The sequence below is a fragment of the Alligator mississippiensis genome, chromosome 4, assembly GCF_030867095.1.
Source record: "Alligator mississippiensis isolate rAllMis1 chromosome 4, rAllMis1, whole genome shotgun sequence".
Classification (NCBI taxonomy): Eukaryota; Metazoa; Chordata; order Crocodylia; family Alligatoridae; genus Alligator; species Alligator mississippiensis.
The window spans coordinates 167,110,331-167,129,775 of record NC_081827.1 but is presented as its reverse complement, the minus strand read 5'-3'; the positions used below and the strand labels follow the sequence as shown (position 1 = coordinate 167,129,775).

At 46.7% G+C, this 19,445-nt stretch overlaps 1 protein-coding gene across 1 annotated transcript; it reads left to right on the top strand.

Annotated features, from left to right (window-relative positions):
• Nucleotides 1–9,787: 9,787 nt before the first annotated feature.
• MRPL45 (mitochondrial ribosomal protein L45) lies at nucleotides 9,788–18,057 on the top strand. Its single transcript, XM_006277116.3, has 8 exons — nucleotides 9,788–9,895; nucleotides 11,457–11,658; nucleotides 12,669–12,786; nucleotides 14,216–14,314; nucleotides 14,949–14,997; nucleotides 16,128–16,277; nucleotides 16,359–16,532; nucleotides 17,313–18,057. The coding sequence occupies exons 1-8, from the start codon at nucleotides 9,839–9,841 to the stop codon at nucleotides 17,400–17,402; spliced, it is 939 nt and encodes a 312-aa protein (XP_006277178.1). The 5' UTR covers nucleotides 9,788–9,838; the 3' UTR covers nucleotides 17,403–18,057.
• Nucleotides 18,058–19,445: the final 1,388 nt, after the last annotated feature.

Sequence of the window (19,445 nt, the reverse complement as noted above, 5' to 3'; positions counted from 1 at the left end):
AGCATGGGTTGGTCTCCATGTATTTATCACCCATGCTGGAAAATGGCCAGGATTAAGAAGTTCACACCCCTCCTCTTGCAAAAATGCCAGGGGACTTTTAATATTAATAAGTCAACTCCACTGTAGCTGTTGCACCAGGGATGAATTTGGCTCAGTCTCCTTTAGTCAAGCTGGTTAATGTGTGGAGTCTAGTCTGGTTGTGGCATGGGAACCATAACCCTTTTTAGGGCATTTGTTATTAGGCAAGAACTAACCTTGGCAACCTAGTTCAGATTCTTCCACTCAGACTGGGAGTCAATGGGCCTGATTCTCATTTCTGTTAAGATCCATTTACTCTGTCCTGGCATTTTCAAAACCTCTCAAATGGAGTGGTACAGGGCTCAAAGAATACCCAGCCCAGACGACCTCTCCACCCAGGAGATGGAGCTACAGACAGGGGGGAGCTGCTCCCAGACCCTAGAATAGGGGACAGCTCGATAGTGTTGTAACTCCTGGGCCTCTGGGGCAGCTGCTTCAGGAATGGACTTGGGGGAAAGGGGTGGAAAAAAACAGCTACTGCCCCTGTGTGTGGCAGCTGCTCTGGGCATCTGGTAGTGGTGGTCTTAGGGTTGTTGGGGCCCTGAGCAAGAGAGTAATTTGAGGCCCCTTAGAGGTATGTACTCAGATAAATATTAACCCACCACAGTTGTCTCATGGATCTTTTTAATATCCTTTGGGGGAATTAGATAAATAGTTGAGCATTACAATGCAAATAGAGCCACTTCCCTGCAAAAACTTCACCTCCCCACCCCCCCCAAATGTGGGCCCCCTAAAATATGGGGCCCTGCGCGGTCGCCCACTTTGCCCTCCCCTAAGGCTGCTACTGCATCTGGCCATCTTGTTACATCTCTGGAACTTGGAGGACACGTTGAGAATATGTCATGCAACCATTGGGTTTTATGGGATACTGAGCATATTAGAGCAGCCCTGAGGCTGCTCTGAGTACACTGGGGCCTGAGAATAACACTGCACAGCTCCAAACAATGGAGGAGCACAAAAGTGCTCCTCCATTGTTTGGAGGAGCACATTGTTTAGATTGACAGCAGCTTTTGCTTCCCTCTTTTTAATAAGCATGGAAATGGAACAGGGCAAAAGAAGGCTAGGTTTTGCCTCTGCAAAAACTGAGACAGGGTGCTTTTAATTCAGATCTCATTTTCTCTGATGTACCCATAATTTGTGAGGATTTAGGTAAATGGGTTGGGTTGGGCACAGGGAGATGCTCACTGGCAGAGCTCCAGAGCCTATGTTTATCCTCAGTTGACCCCAGATGTAACTTTCTTCTCCCCAGCTCTCCCCAAACCCAAAGTCTGTGTTTGTAAATCTGAGCAGTGCATTCACGGGATGAATGGCACGGCTGGTAAACAGGCATCACGTCATGTTTTACACAACTCTTTGCTGACTCTGTATAAAGCCACAGCTGTTTACAGCTCTATCCCATGTCCTGAATCAAAACTCTTGTAGTTAACATTTCCTGGCATGTTTCAGGATCCTGTCTGGCAAAACAGATACAACATCACTCTGGCTCTGGGAAGCTACAGAACTAATCCAATCCCATGTTGCAAACCAACAGAAAGGCACATTAGTTGCTAGTGACTAATAAGACCATATAGGGCTCACATTGCTCCATGCTTGTCCCTGGAACATCAGAGTTGTTTGTCTGCCTTGTGTGTGGGGAATATAAGCTGTAAAGATGTTCGCTTGGAGAACAGGGGTGTATAGACTGCTGGCATATAATGAGTGAAGGGTACTAGGAGCTGAATTCTAATTCTGTAGTTTCTAGAGCACTGGGATCCTTCTGGAGGTTGCAGGATTGATTTGGTCTTGGTAATGGGCCCCATTGGGATTTTGTTTCTGTTTAGATTGACATAAATCTGGATTACTGTGAACCAAATGTGGCCCTTCACCACCCCTAAGCTGATGGTCCCATTATGGGTGGGTATCCATAACACAGACATGGTTGGCAATAACTGGGCTTCTTTTTTGGTTGCCAAGGAGTGAACATATCATGGAAACAAACCTATCCTTTGAGACCAACAAGTGCTGTTGGGTTGGGGTATCATGGAAGGGCACTGAGATGCTTCAGTCCCCAGGGCTGTTACAGCAAAAGCTTTCCTGAACACAATAGTCCTGAAGACACACTAGAACGAGATTCCTATTTAGTGTGTTTCGGAGACCAATCTTCCCTCTCCAGTGAGGTTTGGCTTGAAATACATAAAGACAGAACCTCTGTTAATGGAGATCCACATGGCACCCTTTCACGTTGTATAAATATAGAGACTGACATTGACTGAGCATCTGGGCCAGTTGTCTGGAAAGCTCTCACTCTTGGGTTGTCCTAGAAATATGTCAGATAACATCATGCCTTGGAGTTATCCCAAGAGTCTGCAAATGGGTCATCAAGTGCAGTCCAGATACCTAACCAGTGGCCTGGTGGTTACAGGCTATGGAAACAGGAGAAATGTAGGCTTAGCCCCCCTTGGGGTGAGGAGAGGCTAGAATCTGGGTCTTCCATTGCCCTGGGTAAGTGCCCTAACCATTAGGCTATTGGACTAAATAATGGGAGGGCTTTATTTCCCCTCCACTGGCCTCAAAAATCTGCTAGTTTTAGGGTTTTGCTAGACTACAATTTCATGACATGATCAGGTATCTGTGCACAGAATTGGGTATATGCTAAGCTACAGAGCAGCCTGATGTGCATTCTCAGTAGCCATGTGGACAGTTGTGCATCTGTGATACTTGTGCACATGAAATAAGATTGCAAGCTGTGTGTATGTGCCAAAAATGGCAGTACCTCAGCTAGGTAAGTATGATTTAGGCACATAAAAGGAAACGGGATTCTGCCCTATTTGTCTCTCCTCAACAGAACAGTTATTGCTATCCAACCCAGTGTGCATGGATGGTCACACATCATTGCAGCTGTCTAGCACATTGCTCAGTTAAGCATACTTGTAGAGTGGGGTAATCATAGATTGCCTGTAGAAGCTCTTTGCAAATGCAACCCAAGCAACCATGTGTCACAAAAGGGTAGGAAGGGGAAGAGAGACTTGCTCAAGCTCAGCAGATTAGGTTACCTGACAACCGACTCAGTATTATGCCCTTTAGGTCACAAACAGGTCACCAGAGTCTTAAACACATGCAGGGCTCCTGATAGCTCCTCATATGGTGCTCAGATGAATGTCTTATGAATAGACAGGCAGAAGGACATAACCATCTTTTCTTGCTAACTTCTTATAGCAATCAAGTGGCATACTCTAGCTTTGTTAGGGAATGTGGTCTAATGGTTAAAGCAGGAGGTTGCCAGGATCCACAAGTCCTGAGTTCTACATCCAACTCTACCACTGTTACTGTAGAGCAGCCACTCCCAGATCCCCCAAATGTTTGTCAGATGACAATGGAATGATGCTAAAAGTCACACCCTTGAGAAAGTCACATAACCTCCTCATTGCAGTTCCCCCCTCTGGGGAAAGTAATACCCCTCCTACTTATTAATTTAATGTCTATCATGCCAACATAATGCTGGAGCTGGAGTAATTGCAGAGAACAAGGCATCGGGTAGAGAGTAAGTGATTGTTTAGGGTCATCTGGGACAACAGTGGCAGAACACAGCATAGAATCTGGGTCTTGCAGTCTCCAAGCTAGCACCTTTCAACCTCAGTCCATCCTTCATCCCCTCTCCTACTCTTGATACTTTGCCCTGCAAAGAGCTTGGCAATCCTTGCATTAAGGTTGCTAGGTTTTATTCAAAAGTCCTTTTCTCTATCATACTATACTCATTACACTGGGGGAATGAGATGTTTTTCCTCAGTGCACTTGGCACACAACAGCATGCCAACCTTCCACTCCTAGACTAGGAAAAGTCCAAGGTTCCCAAGTCATGCATGCAGGATGCTCACATTATACCCATAACTGCTTACCCCAAATCAAAGTATTTTTACCACCACATTTCTTCAAGAAAATTTGGAGGCTGCATCTGGCTCACCTGCTTTGTACAGAACCCAGATTTTTAGCTCAGTTGGACTAAAAAGCAATGAGGGTAAGTAGGTTTGGCTTAAGGTCTTGCAGTGAGTAAACGGTCCAGTTGGGCTTAGAATTTCACTGTCGGTAGGCATAGTTTCAGAGAAGGTCTGGCAGGGGTTGCTCCAGGAGCTGATACACTCCACCTTATCATACATTAGAACAGTTCCCTCTCTTCACCACTCCCAGTAGGGAGACAATCCCACCCCCCCACCCCTCTCTGTAGCAATATGCATTAGGAACTGCCCTCAGGGAGTTTATTTGTTACAGCCCCTGCTGGAATACCCCTAACCTCAGAGGAACAGACTGTGCTAGTGATGGTGCCGGTAGCTATAGCAGGGATAGCTACATTTCACTTTCCTTTGAACCCAGATGATCAGGGACTCCATATAGCATATTAACTTATCTCTCCAGCTTCCCCACAAACAAGAACATACTGGGCCCCTTCTAGACACCCAGAACACCTACTCTAAATATAGAATATAACTTTAGGCCTGGCTAAGGTAAACTGTGCTTAATGTACCACACCAATAGATGGTAACCATTGCCCCTTTTGGATGGCATCTCACCTGTGACTACTGCCCACAGACTATTAATTCTAAAGCTAGTCCAACAAGAAGGATTTCCCTGTTAATTGGAATGGTGAAGATATGTGCATTTAAAACAAGCTCCAAGCTCTAGCATCACTCACTGTTGTAAAGTCCACATCTGGCTCTAATATATATGGGCACAGCTGATGACCACAAAATCCTGTGAAACACAGAATTGCTGTACCAGAGGCAGGTACAAGAGACACCAATCTATTCTACTGACCCTGGCAGCCAGATTGAGTCCTACTAGGGACTTAAACATGTAGAGAAATTCTCTATAAACCAGTGTTTCCCAAACTTTTGATACTTGGGCACACTTTTTTTTTCATAGATTAAAATTGGTGGCATGCTTCACTCATCGGGCCATGGGCTGCATCCTGCATGTGGTGCTGGCCCAGCTAGGGCCCCATCCAGCTATATGGACCCGGTCAAGCTGGGGCCCTATCCAGTTGTGTGGGGCTGGCCCAGTGGGGACCCCATCAAGCTGCACAGAGTTGTCCTGGCCAGGGTCCCATCCAGCACATTTTTCACAGCACACTTCTGCTGCTCCCATGGCACACTAGTGTGCTGCATCACACCTGGTAGAAATCACTGCTGTAAACAAAAGAGAACTAGGAGCATGTGTCCCCCATGGAATAATCCCAGAACTATGTAACTGAGATTCATGTGTGTGATGATTTCATTTTACAGGAAAGCCAGCTGCTCTTGGAAGGAGGCGAAATCAAACTATTTTCAGTGTCTTGAGTAAAGGCAGGATGGGATGTCACTTGTTAACATTGTATAGGATGAAATTGGGCAACCAGAGCTGGGAAGGTATTAATATAGCTTGACTTTCAAGCACAGGAAAAGAGGAAATATGGATTAAAGTATTTAGGGTTGGAGGGACCCCCCCCCCCCACAGCTTCCTTCTGCCAGCCATTTGCAAAGACCTGGCAGGGTTGAATTTATATTGAATGTTACTGTTGTCCCTGAGGAGAAAACAAAGCTAAGCTACATAACAAGAACAAAGGAAGACAAAAGTACCCAGGGAGTTTGCTGGAACGAGAAATGAGGAAAGGAGGAGCCACCGCTATTTTGTTCATCCAGGGGATGTTCTATACTGGGCTATAACCCTCCATGCTGCCTTGAGCATGGGTAAAACACTGGCTTGGGAACCTAAAGACTTGGTTCTAGTCCTACCTCTTATTAGTTGAGAGAAGCCACTTTCCCTACTTATTTAAGGTACTTATCTGGTCTCATTAGTACAGTATAGGAGCATCTTTCGCTCTACTGTACTTATCCTCCCTGCACCTTATGAGGTATGGGGGTGCTATTGCCCCATTTTACAGATAGAAACTTAAGAAGCTAAGTGGCTTGTTCAAGACCAGACAGTAATGCTGGGACAGAGCAAAGAATAGAACCTAAGCCACCTTTTTTCCTTTGAATTGCAAGCTCCTTTGGACAGGGACTGTCCCTCACTAGAAGTATGTACAGCACCTTGCACACACCCCTCATTTAAGTTGGGGTGTTATTGTAATACTAATAATTCCCCAACTAAAACTGGTATCATTCTATGACTCTTGCAAAAGGGGCAGACCAGGAAGCAGTGAAGAAACAAGGAAGTGGATGCTGAATTCCATTTCTCCTCCCCAAGGATAAGAATCTGGCAGCAGAATTTTTGAGCCACCCAGCACTTCCATGAGATGATGTTCCAGCCCCCCCTAGTGAGGGACTGACACTTCTGCACTGCGGAATGGAGGTCAGCAGTGAAATGGATGCATCAGCCCGGGGAATGTCAGCAAAACCACCAAATAGGAGGAAGCTGCTGCTAGTGCTGTGCATGTTGGCTCATTTGTGTACGTGAGCAAGTGAACGTGCATGAGCATTTCTGCAGACTCCCGGGGTGTTTGCATGCACTGGGTCAACAGATCCATGTTATGCTTCCTATGCTCATGTCTGTGTGCAGGCTTGTGTGACTAATGCGTGTCTGGGCATACAGAGCACAGAGGTGCCTGTCACTGCATTTGCCATTATACACAGAACAGAGGAATCTCGTTGCAGGTGTATTTGCAGTGCCTGGGTGTGCGGACCATGTAGACCTCTGTGTACAAGCCTGCTGCACATAACAGTGTGTGGGGTAAGGCAGGTTGTTCACACAGAGTGAAGTGGTTATGCTTGACTTCTCTTACACTACAGAATAATTGGTGTCTGTTGAGACTATTTTCCAGAGAGAACCGTCACTGGAACATCTTGTCCTCTGGAGTCTTGAGCTGGGGGGAGGGAAGGGTGGAGAACAACCAAAAAATAAAAGGGAACAAAGTGAATATATTTCTCTTGTTATATTTAGGGCAGTCTAACACCACTCTGGGCATCTGCTCAAAGCAAACGTGTATTTATGCAGCCATAGGATACCATAGGATCTGAGCACTTTAGCACATTAAAGCATTTGGCCTCCCAGCATCCCCATGTGGTGGGGAGGGGCTAATATAGACAAGGTGCTGCAAGACAGAGAAACTAAGATTTTCTCCAAATCACATAGGGAATCTGTGGCAGGGCAGGGCATTGAACCCAGGTTTCTTGCATCCCCATCTGACTGGTGTCTGTTCCTCAGACTAAGAGGCCTGGGAAGAGTTGTCTCTGGCAGAAGACCCATCACACCCACATTATCACAGAAGGGCCAGAAGTCCAGTGAACTGTCACCTCAGCTACTTTCAAATCACCCCTTCAAGTCTACCTTACCTGTGAGGCCACCCACCTCCACTGTTTGGCAGTAAGCTGTGACCAGGTTTTCTACTGAACTCAGCTCAATTTACTGTTACCAACCTCCAAGCATTGTTCACCCCTGCAGTCTGCTCCATCCCCTTCCAGCAATAAATACAGAGCCTGGATGAACAGACCAACAGGCAGCTCAGAAATGAGTTTGCAGAGGACATACTCCAACAAGGAGAAATTCAGAGGCCACTCTGCCTCAGGACTTGACCTCAGCCTTGCCACCGATCATATTAATATGTTTGGCATATATATTTAAAGGGTCCTGGAAGTGATCTATTTATAGATCTCAGGGTTTGTAACTATCAGAGCAGTGCCCTTTGGATGCTTTCTTCTGCTGGATGCAATTAATTTTGCCAGCACCTAGGAGGGGACAGCCTTTCGTTATCAGCTTCCAGGAACAAAGGGACCGTATTCCATCTCTATCAGCAGCAGATGTAAGGGACACCAGCCTTTCCCCATTCCTGGGATGTACTGATGTGATAAGAGCCTCAGAGGAGCTAAGTAAACAGAGAGGGAGCTGGGAGGCAGTTTGGAAGGGTTGTGTCAATAGCTTAGTGCTAATGAGCCTCCATACAACACTCCGGGGCTTGGCACTGGGCAGAGTTACCATAGTGCCCACTAGACCCCAGCTGTGCTACCTGGCCCTGAATAGAACTCCAGTGTTAGTACTAATGAGGGAGCACTGTTACTGGACTGTGTTCTTTACAGAGTCCCAATATGCAGAGCAAAATCCTGCCTGTGGGAAATTCATAACACGTTGGCTAGGTACATCCTAATCTGTAATGGCTGGGTCAAGCAGAAAAGAAAAGCCTACCCTTGCTACTGCCTAATGGAGTTACTCCACACGGCTCAAAAATCACATTGCCAAAGGCCTCATGTTGCATTCCCACAAATGGTAGGTCACTACACACCAATGGTTTAAAGAGAAATCAGAGCTGTCACAGTCTTCAGAAGTTTCCTTAACAGGGGACAGGATTGAACATACTGTAAAGGGGGTGGTGGTGGTGGTCTCTGGTGATTGATACAGGTAGTAGATAAAAGTTTAACAATGCTAACAGAGTAGTCTGCAAAGAGGCTTCAAAGTTCACAGGAGAGTTTTTGACATATGTGACAGGGGGAGCTGTTCAGAGCATGGAAGAAGGGACCCAGCAAGTACAGGGAGCAGAAGGCCTGTGGGAGAGGAAGTCAGAGAGAGAGAGCAAGCAGAGGGTGGGTGAATCTGCAGGGTAGAGTAGAGGAGAGAGGAGTGATCTTAGCGGTTGCACTCTGGATGGACAGCAAAGGAGACAGCAGGACCTTGCAGAATGCAGCAGGCAGCTGCAGCAGGCAGCTCATTTGTTTCTCCAGCACTCCCCAGCCCCTGACTTGACACTGACTCTGCCAGTTTCCCCATAGCCCAGGAGGCTGGGCTGCTGCAAGCTGGTTCCTGGCCTGGTACTCACTGGCCCTAGCTGCCTTGAGAAGGGGCTGAGCTGGCAGCTCTACCAAGTGGCACAAAACTGCTTGGGCATGAGGCTGTGAAGCCACAGACTGAGGCCAGAACTGAGGCAGAAGATGGTGTTGGTGATGTTAGGAGCTGTAACTGCTCTCTGTCCACATCTCCCTGGCATGAAGCACCAAACCAAGAGCCAACTATGACTTTGAGCTGGAGAGGGTGGCAGGCAGGTAGACTGCTGAATATGGTAAAGTAGCTGGGGTGGTTCTCTGCCCAGAGCTTGCCTCTTGGAACCATCCCAGAAGATGTGATGGGCAACGTGACATCCCCATGGTGTCAGAAGGGTGGATCCAGAGAGGGTGGGGTTCTGCAGCCATATCCCCCTTTTTGGACCACACTGCAAGAGCAGCAGAGACTCTTCTTAAGTGTCTGTAGCAGGTAAGAATCCCCCTCTATTAGCACCCCCATTCCCCTCCATGTTCAGCAGTACTTTCCCTCCCCTCTTATTCCCTCTTCCCCCACCTACTGCTGCCACTACTCCTGGCTGCCCTGGGAGAAGGGAAGCTTCAGAGCTGCTCCTGCCTTGCTCCATCTGTGGTGCTTGAGAAGCCAGGCCCAGCCTGAGATAGCAGCAGTGGGGGCAGGTGGTTTCCCCCTCCCTGTCTGGATGGATGTACAGCAGTGGCAGCATGGGGTGGTGGGTGACAGTGGCAGCTGCTGTGTGCCACCTCCCCCCACCCCAGCTGACCGGTGGGCACCTGTGTTGCTGGCAAAGAGGTGCCAGTGCCCTGGCCTCTTCTGCCCCTGCTCCCTGAAGTGGGCAGGAGCAGTGCGCACCAACTGGTAGCACCCGGGGCGGGGCGGGGGCGGGGGTGGAGGCGGAAGCGCGACCCCTGCCAGCCCCGCCACGAGGGGAGCGGGAGGAGCCAGTGGAATTTTCCACCGCGCAAGCCCCGCCCCTTCCGCGAACGGCCTCCGCCTGAATCGCACAGTGCAACGCGCGGCAAAGATGGCGGCGCCCATGCAGCGCGGGTTGGTTCGGCTGCCCCTCCGGGTTTGCCTGCAGGTGGGTACGGGGCCTGGTCGAGCTGCGCTGGGAGAGGATGCCTGGCCCAGCCAGTCCTCCTGCATCTCCCCCATCTCCTCCTGCTCGATGCTGCCCCTGGCTGGGGCTGGGCAGGGGCTCAGAGCATGCCACCTCCTGGTTTCCATTTGCCTTTTGCCTGCGGAAGGGCAACAGAGCCGTTTCCTCCCCTGCTAAGACCTTGGGAAGAACACAACAGATGGGGAGGTTTTGGGGCGGCCTGTGTGAAATCCCTGGTGTTGGGCTTGTGAATCGTGTTTGCCCACCTAACAGTGTCGGTAGGATCTTGGGGATGCCGGGTAAAATCGCTGGTTTGAGGGAGGGTGGTCCAGTATTGGAACAGGCTACTTAGAGAAGTTTTGGACTCTCTATTCCTGGAATGCACAAGAGCAGGTGTTGGTTGTAGCCGTGTTGGTCTACGATCAGGGTTCTTTGCGTTGATATCTTTTACTAGACCAACTAAATAGTTGGGAAAATTGTTTTTTGCAAGCTGGTGGGCACAGACACTCTTCTTCAGGCATAGGGAGAGTCTGCTGCTCGCTTCTACCCCATCCAGGAGAACACAGACCAACAGCAGACTCTCCCTGTGCCTGAAGAAGGGTGTTTGTGCCCAGAAGTTTGCAAAGAACATTTTTTACAATTGTTTAGTTGGTCTAATACAAGGTATCATATTTACCCAAGGAACCTTGTTTGCCAAAAGTAGAATGAACTCAGACTTGTCTGGGATGGCTTAGACAGGTAGCTAGCTGTCTTAGTCTGAAGTCAGTCAGAAGGCACCTTTTTAGGCTAATTAAATAAGATGTGCATATAAATAGAGAGATGGAGGGAGAGCACACTAGGTTTCATGAACCCAAGTTCACTTTACTGGGTTCTGTCTGGAATGGTTTAGTCAGGAACCATCCTCCCTTGAGCAGGGGACTGGGCTAGATCAGCGTGTCTCAACCCGTGGGTCACAACCCAAAAGTGTGTCATAAGAATATATGAAAGGATTGCGAACAAACTTTAAAAATCAATTCTCCTTTAAAGGAGAAAAATGCAGGAAACTGCGGCCTTTTCCTTGCAGGCTGGCAGAGTTCCAGTCTGCAAGGGGCTGCTTGGGCCCCCCCCCATGCCTCACACAATCAACCCCTGCCCCACACACTGGAGGGTTGTGGCAGGGGGCAGCGGGTCGTGAGGGGCGGCACTGGGTTGGGACTGACTGGCCATTGATGTTTACAAATTGATCCTGGTACAAAAAAGATTGAGAACTTCTGGACTAGATGACCTTGTGAGGTCCCTTCCAGCTCTACTTTCCTATGATCATAAGGTCACGAACCAGTTAGCATGGTTATCGATAGCAAGGCCCCCTGGGGTAGTACAGCTAGGCACTGGGAACCTACCCTGCTTTGTGTGCCATCAGAAAGTGATAACGTGTAGAAAAGTATGCATTCTACCAGGCAGCCTCTAGGGCTTACCATAATAGGTCTGCTGAGATGGGATGGATTTGTTGTCTTGCTGCTTGGAGAGGCCTGAATGCTTGGCTTTATCTGTATCTCCTCCTCAGGGTGCAGAATCCTTACTCAGTCCTATTCGGCTGGCTCAGTCCTCTCTTGTGGTCCCAGTGAGAACAAAGAAGCGTCCTTTTTTGCCCCCACGTGTTAATACAAAGTATACAACTCCAGAAGAACAGAAGGGGAAAATCAGAGCATCAGGGATTGTGATCCCTCATGAGAAACTGGAACGCTCTATAACTCTGGCCTGCACAGGTAGTAACAGAAAAATGTACTGGTCTTCCTCCTAGAGGGTTTGATAAGGGATATGGGGGGTAGAACTGATCTTATTCAGAAATATGACCTTTATTGATCTAGTTCGTGTGTTCAAAAAGGGCTTTTCATCTTGTTTGCGCACTTTACATCCCCCTTTGGGAGAATAGCCCTTTTGCTTGACTTCTGGTTAGTTCTCAGGGAAGGTCCCAGACTTTTAGTTTGGGTGACAGAAATCCTGTGCCCAAGAAATGGGAACAACATGGGTGGTGGCATAGAAAATTCTCTCTACAGCAGCATAACATACTCTGATTTTTTGGACTTCTAGGGCTTCCAGGATTCGAAGTGTCCAATATCTAACCCAGTAGCTCTCAACCTTTTTAGACTTGAGGCCCCTTTGATAGGTGTGAGGCACCCCTCAGAAAATGCCATCTCTTAGTTTTCATTAATTTTTTCAGTGCAGAAAAATAATAGAAAAATTAATCTGTTGCAAACACTTCAGAAGACTGCAAGTCAGAATGGTTTTGACACTATGGATTCTTATTTGAGATCCCTGCTTTTATCTTTAGAGTCATATTTGATTCACAGCACCTTGGTTAAGAATTGCTGATCTAACCCATTCACTTGTAATCTATCAACAAGTTGTTTATTGGTTGGGGGAGAGGAGGTCATGTGTTGTGGAACCTGGATTGAGACCCACTCACTGAACACATTTCACATGGGCCACCAGAGAGCTGTCAGATGGCAATACCTTAGATCAGAACCTGAGCTGGCTTTGAATTAGCACTCCACCAGTATGAAGTTACCCTTCTCAGTCCTCCAAACCCTCAGTCCTGTTTATTTCTAACTTTTCCTTTATGATTTGGGATAAAAATATATTGAGGGAATAAATCTCTCCCTAATTGTCTAGTGTTTTATCTATTTGTTTTGTTCAGTAATTAATATTCCTTTAAGAACTTAACTTGTTGCTGCAGTGTTGTGCTTTTCCTGATATCTCTTTCCTTCCAATACAGCTTCTATTTTTGACCCTTACATCCCTCCTGAAGGTGATGCTCGCTTGTCTTCCCTGTCTAAGGAGACGCTGAAACAAAGGGCAGTGCAGCTCAAGCAAAGTACCATTTCACAATTAGCGTGCGTATCTCCAGCTCTGTTCAGAAATGGCTTCTGGGTGCCAGCAGTTCCATTCAGTATTTCTTACAACAATGATATGCCATTTTATTTTCCATCTATCTCTTTTAGTATTTGAAGTGTCCCATGTCAGTACTGTTCACTGCTGTCATGTGATGGCAACAGATAATTGTGTAGAGGCCATTGGCTTTCTCATGAAAAGTATTTTATCCTCAGGTTGCCATCTGCTTTGATGTTCAGTCTCCTGATGGACAGGATTGAGGCACATGAGACTCCCTGTTTTTGTATGTCATAAAACAGTGTACAGGCCCCAGGCAAGATTGATGCCTTACTTCTTTAGGTATTCTAGGGGTATTTCTGCTCCCAAAGAATTTACAGTCTAAATAGACAAGGCAGGCAAGCACGTATTTTGGAGAACTGAGATTTGAGGAAAGCAAATGACTTGCTTAGTCAGGCAGGGAGTTGGAGGCAGAGGTGTGATTTGAACACAAACCTCCCGAGTCTCAATCCTAGGAGCTTCACCCCAATGCCAGGTTTACTCTCATTTTCCTTTTAGTTCCTGTGACCTCTGCTTTTAAAAGTAGAATACTTTGATGGGAAACTTAAACATGAGTCTTTGGGTGTGGAACAACCCTAAGATTACAGAGAGTTAAAAGGTGCTGGGGAGGGGATTTATTGCATGTCAGCTGCTCTATGCCAAATATCTATATGCCTGCTCTTGCTCTGTAGAACATGAAAGCTAAACAGGAGCGTTTTATCCCTCAGAGAAGTCAGGCCAATCTTCTGCAGTTTAATTTTCAGTCATTGACAGGTAAGGCCAGGCCCACAGTTATGGAGTAGGTGGGATGCCCAGTAAGTCCCTGCCTCCTGTTAACTTGCTGTTCATTTGTCCATGTTCTTGACATGGACATGAGTTCAGAGCATGAATTGTAGGGCAAACCTCTAAGCCTGTGCTGTATTGTTGTGTTGCGTATGGTGAATGGTTATTCAAAATCGTAGGATAGAGCTGTCATAGCTTTTCATGAGCACAAGGGCACCTTACATCCCCCCCCGGATCTGGCCAGCTGGGTGGTACATGTGTGGCCTGCAGAGGGGACCTGCTGCCCTCACTGCAGCTCCCGGGAGGCAGTGGCACGGGGCGGTGGGTGGTGGTGCTCCATTCTCGCCTGCCCGTGCATGCCCCCTAGCCCCTTTCCAAGTACTCCCGGGGGTATGTGTACCCCTGGTTGACAACCCCTGCCTTACAGTATCAGGGAGTTTCTGATAGCTTCTCTTGGAAGCTGGGGTTAAATTGAGTGGTGCTGTCTAACCTGAGGGGTGTGAGGGATTCTGCATTATTATTTGCTTGGGGCACTGTATTTGCTTGAGGTCCGTGTTCTCTGTGGGTTTAAGTGCAACACCCTCAAAACTTTACCTACCCTTGTCTTTGCAGGATACGGAAGGTGAAACAATATGATCCCAACTTCAGCTCCAAAACCTTCCCAGAGATGGCGCAGAAGATATTTATTGAAGCCCATGATTGCCTAACCAAGTAAGATTCCTTTTGAATGTGTGGTGTCACTGTGAAGGATTTTCCTTTGCCTTGCATTCTTGTCTCATATTTCTTAGTGTCTCCTGAGTTGTTTTTTTTTTTTTTTTTTTTTTCCTTTTAAGCTCTGTCTTTCCCTGCTGCTACTTCCAGGAAGAAGATGAGGTTTAAGGCAGTGGCAGGCCAAATACTCTAATTCCAGCCAACAGGAAATTGACAATACATGTTGCCTCTGCTTTCCAGAGGTGCTGAGCACCTGCATACCCCACTGAAATATTTGAAATGGAACTACTTGGATCCTCTGGAAATCAGGTTGCTTACAATTGATTTGATCCTAAATATTGCAATGGAACATTGATATATGCTGCTTTCTAGAGATTCAACACAGTGTCTTTCAGAACTGCATTTTAGTTAGAATTTCAAGCATCAGTGAAGCAAATTGAGTCGAGTGTGGTACATGTCTTTCACAGCTGCGTCTCAGGCATGTTTACATTTGCCCTTTCTTCTTCCTCTGAAATCACAGTCCAGTGCTCAGCCCTTTGCGTTTATTGGTGGATGTTTTGGAAAAGGCAGATTGCCAGAATAGAACTCTTTTCAGTATGTACGTTTTGGTAACTTGATGTATTTTCACTTGCAGTTTTAACAAGAACAAGCTTCATTCTTTGGTGACTGAACGTTGCTACCCGGTAAATAATTTGTCTGGAAATTAGTACATCCTTGAAAAGGGAAGGGATCTTTAGAAACCATTTGATGTCTGAACAGTGAGCTGCCTCCTTTTATTAATGTCCCTAATAAAGGTAGAGAGATGAGACAAAGCACAGCTCTAAATGGGGATTAAAGAATAGATACTTCACAGCATACAATATATATTCCTTATTTATTTCTGCAGGGGGAAGAATAAAAGTCTTTTGTAGATGCATGAGTTTGGGAGCTGATTGGAGTTAAAGAGTTGCTACTTTGCTATAGGGCCAGAATTTGTTCTCAAAAAGGTAGTCAAGTGGACTCTCTCTTTTGTGGGGCCCACATATAGGGCTTGCTTCTCCCCATGAAGAGGACTCCTTGCTTCCCTGTTGATTTTAGCAGGCTCCAAAACACCTAGCCATTCATTCAGCTCTGTCACAGTAACTGTACGACTGGGTTCTTTGGTCAGTCAAGGAAGCTAACAAAACCACATTAATTTCTTTTCCAATGAAAAGATACAAAGGGGTCAATAAGAAGAGCAAACAAATCAGTTGGGAGAGCGGTGTAGTTTTTCCTTTCCTTGAGAGGCTATTGAAGCAATGGTAGGGGGACAGCATAACTTAAACCTTGTATTCTTTTAAAGTTTCTCTTTACTTGATCAGAGAGAGGTCATTAGCTGTTTTAATCTGAAGTCAGGCAGATGGCAGGGTAGATGTGCACTTTATAGACCAACTGAATCGGAGATGCATAAGCAGCTCGCTTCATCAGATACTATGTGACTCACAAAAGCTTTATGCATCTCTGATTCACTTTAGTCTGTATGGTGCACTTCTTTGCTTTCTGCCTTTACTTGGTCAGTAAGAGAATTACCTTTTGTATCATTTTGGGAAGCAAAGAGCCCTTTAGGAAGCCCTGGTGAGATTGCTTTGCAGCATTGGCAGCAGCACTCAACACCACCCCTAAAGGGCCTAGGAATCTTATGCTTGTGCTCTCTGTTGCTGCCCTTTTCTCCATATGAGCAAAAGAGGAGCCCTAGGATAGAAGGAGGCAGAGCTTACCTCTCCCTTGATCACTGGAGATGATTGATCAACTAATCCTCACACTGATCAGTGACTTTTTATTCCCTCTCTGGTAGGAAATGGTACGTGGGAACAGATACAAGACCATCCGTTGGAGCTTTGTGGAGTCGTTGGAGCCTCCGAGGACAGTTCAAATCCGACATTTCACTATGGTGAACAAAGACAACCTTTATGGGCAGGTGACAGTACGCATGCACACCCGACAGGTATAGTCTCTGTCTGCGTGGTGTCTCCTTGCCAGTTGTGCATGGATATCTGCATGATGGGTTTCTTGGTTTTCCCCACAGACCTTGGCGATTTATGATCGGTTTGGACGGCTAATGTATGGTGCAGAGGATGTGCCAAAAGATGTTCTGGAGTATGTTGTATTTGAGAGGCACTTCGTCAACCCTTACAGCTCTTGGCGGCTACATGGCAAGATAGTGCCATCCTGGGCTCCACCAAAGGACCCCATTACTAAGGTAATACCTCTGAGATCAGGCCTGCAGTTTTCTGCTCTGTGAACCATGTGATAGAGCAGTTTTTTGTGCATGATTGACAAGGGATGTTGGTTTTGCTGAACTTTCTGCAGTGAGGTGTGGGTGGGTTTGTCTGCAAGCAGCAGCTCTTATGCACTAGAGACAACCCATGCAGGAGGCTATTAGAGGACATAGTTACCTAGGGACTGGACTCCTTGGTTCAAGACATCCCCTCCAAGCCTAGTCACTCCTATCATCGTAGATGGGTCTGATATTCTGCTCTGTTTTTCTGACTGGTGGCAGTCTGCTTTCCCAGGTGCTTGGGAATTTGGATCCAGGGCTTTGGAGCTTCCAGAGTTGGGCAAATGCTAATACGTGGATCGAGGCAGACAAGGTTCTTTGGGTGAATCTGATATCTTTTATTAAGCTAACTTAAATAGTTGGAAAAAAAATCTTAGCAAGCTTCAGGTTTAAAAACCCTTCAGGCCAAGCAAGCATTTGCAGTTGGTGTGTGCTCTTACATCCAGGCAGACTGGTGCAAGGGCTGCTGCTGCTTTGCCTTCACCTATTGCTGCAGGAAAGAGAAGGAGCCATATCAGTGCTGTGGATGCACCCTACTACAGTAGTTTCCTCTTCTGGTGGGAGGGCTGTCCACTGCCCTAATGCTCTGCTTGCTCTTCCATGTTGCCTTGAAACCGAGGTCCCTGTCCCTCTGCTTATTGAGTGCAGAGCCACCCTGTGGTCAGTTCACTGCCAGGCTAATCCTATGTCTTGCTCTTTCAGACGGTGATGATCCCTGGCCCAGACTTGGATCCCTCACAAGAATTTGATGAGCTCCAGCATGAAATTCCAAAGCCTGAGCAGATGCAATAATACAAATAATGGATGAAGGGCATGGGGGCAGAGTGAGAACGTAGTGGGCTGGAGATGGGACTGCTTCCCAGCTGTGCAGTCAGCCAGTAACTTGTCTTTAGCTTTGGATTCCACCTATGTGCATGTGCCATCGGGTGAGTCCCTGCAGGGCTACTTGAAGCAAACAGAATGCTGCTCAGGGGAGGTCGTCTCCATACCTACCACACACAGTTCAATGGGATGTTACTCAAACCTCGTTACGCTTTGGAGACCCAGTACTTCAGGATTCATCACTGTGCAACCATCAGTGCAGGAGCTGACCATACATCACTGGCAACAAAAGTGCCTATGGGCTGGTGTGCAAGACTCTCTCTCTATACCCTTGTTGCCTCCTTATCCTATGTGCAGCTTTTATAGTAAGCTTGTAGTGATGGGGCGTGATCACCCCAAACACCCTGACCCTGAATGCCTGTTCTCCTTTATTAACCTGTCCTCTCACTCCTGTTCCCCAGATCCTCATAAATCTGTGGGACATCAGCAAATGTATTCCTATGTCAGATGTTGGAAGCGGGCAGTAGATTGTCATCTGCTTGTCCTGTCCCCACTGATGGTGATTGTCCCCAAGAACTCTGCAGCATTTTGTTTGTAAAATAATAGAGTAATTGATTCTAAAGTTGTTGGTGTGTAAGTTGCCACTTGTTGCTCAGGAGGAAGTAACTACTGTTGTGTCTATTTCTGGAATCTATTTGGTTGATAACCTGAAATTGATCATGAGATATTGCCAGAAAGTGGTTGTGGCAGGAAGAATATACCTCACATATAATTTCCATATCTTCACTTATATAAGCATCACAGCATCATTTCTTTGTAAGACTGCCTGACTGCACTCTTGCCCTTCTTTGAGCAAAGTAACACATTTTCTTCCCTTTCTCCCATCAGGTGTATGTATTAGGGGCCTTTTAGCTCCTTCCTCTTGGGACTGCTCTTCTCCTAGCTTCTCCCTGTCTTCCTACTATGCATTGGCATTCTGTTAAAGCTGATCTTATGGCTGTAAAACCCCACGATGGGCCTGTCAGGTACTGAACACACCAGAACAGCCAGGCTACAGCATTCTCTTTTGTAGGTAAAAATTCCCCTGTCAGCCACACACAAAGCAGGAAAGCAAGCTTCATGGTTTAAATCAGCCTTATTTCTCCTATTCTAGTTGGTTTTCAGACAGAGGAAGAAATGGGCATGTGAGTCAGGGCATGGGAGAAGAGAATTATGACTTCAACTACTTGAACTGTTTCATCTGTTCCCTCTTCTGCAATAAATGGAAGTTTAAACTGGGTTAGATTTAACCCTGAATGAAACTGGATTAAATTACTGTGGTTTAACTGCAGTTACTGTGGGATAGGAGTGGACATACGAGCTAATTAGAGGGGATCAGCTGAAGTACCCTTCCAATTAATAAGTTTCCCCCTGCTGTGAAAATAGTAGAATCATAGAACATTAGGGCTAGAAGGAACCTCAGGAGGTCATCTTGTCCAACCCTCTGCCCAAAGCAAGACCATCTTCAAATAGATCATCCCAGCCAAAGCTTTTGTCTAGCCAGGTCTTAAAAACCTCCAAGGATGGAGATTCCACAACCTCACTCAGTAACCTGTTCTGGTGCTTTACCATTCTCCCTCGTGAGAAAATTCTTCCTAGTATCTAACCTAAACTTCCCTTGCTGCAACTTGAGACTATTGCTCCTAGTTCTGTCATCTGCCACCACTAAGAGCAGTCCAGCTCCATCCTCTTTGGAACCCCCCTTCAAATAGTTGAAGGCTGCTATTAAATCCCCTCTATCTTCTCTAAACTAAATAAGCCCAGTTCCTTCAGCCTCTCAAAAGTCATATGCCCTGGCCCCTAACCATTTTTGTTGCCCTCTGCTGGACTACCTTCAATTGGTCCACATCCTTTTCATAGTGGGGTGCCCAGAACTGGACACAGTACTCCAAATGTGGCCTCACGAGTGCTGAATAGAGGGAAATAATCACTTCCCTTGACCTTCTGGCAACACACCTACCAATGCAGCCCAGT

Coding starts and splice junctions, on each gene's coding strand:
- MRPL45 (XM_006277116.3), top strand. CDS start 9,839: ATGGCGGCGCCCATGCAGCGCGGGTTGGTTCGGCTGCCCCTCCGGGTT. Junction 9,896..11,456: donor CCCTCCGGGTTTGCCTGCAG/GTGGGTACGGGG, acceptor TCTCCTCCTCAG/GGTGCAGAATCCTTACTCAG. Junction 11,659..12,668: donor TATAACTCTGGCCTGCACAG/GTAGTAACAGAA, acceptor CTTCCAATACAG/CTTCTATTTTTGACCCTTAC.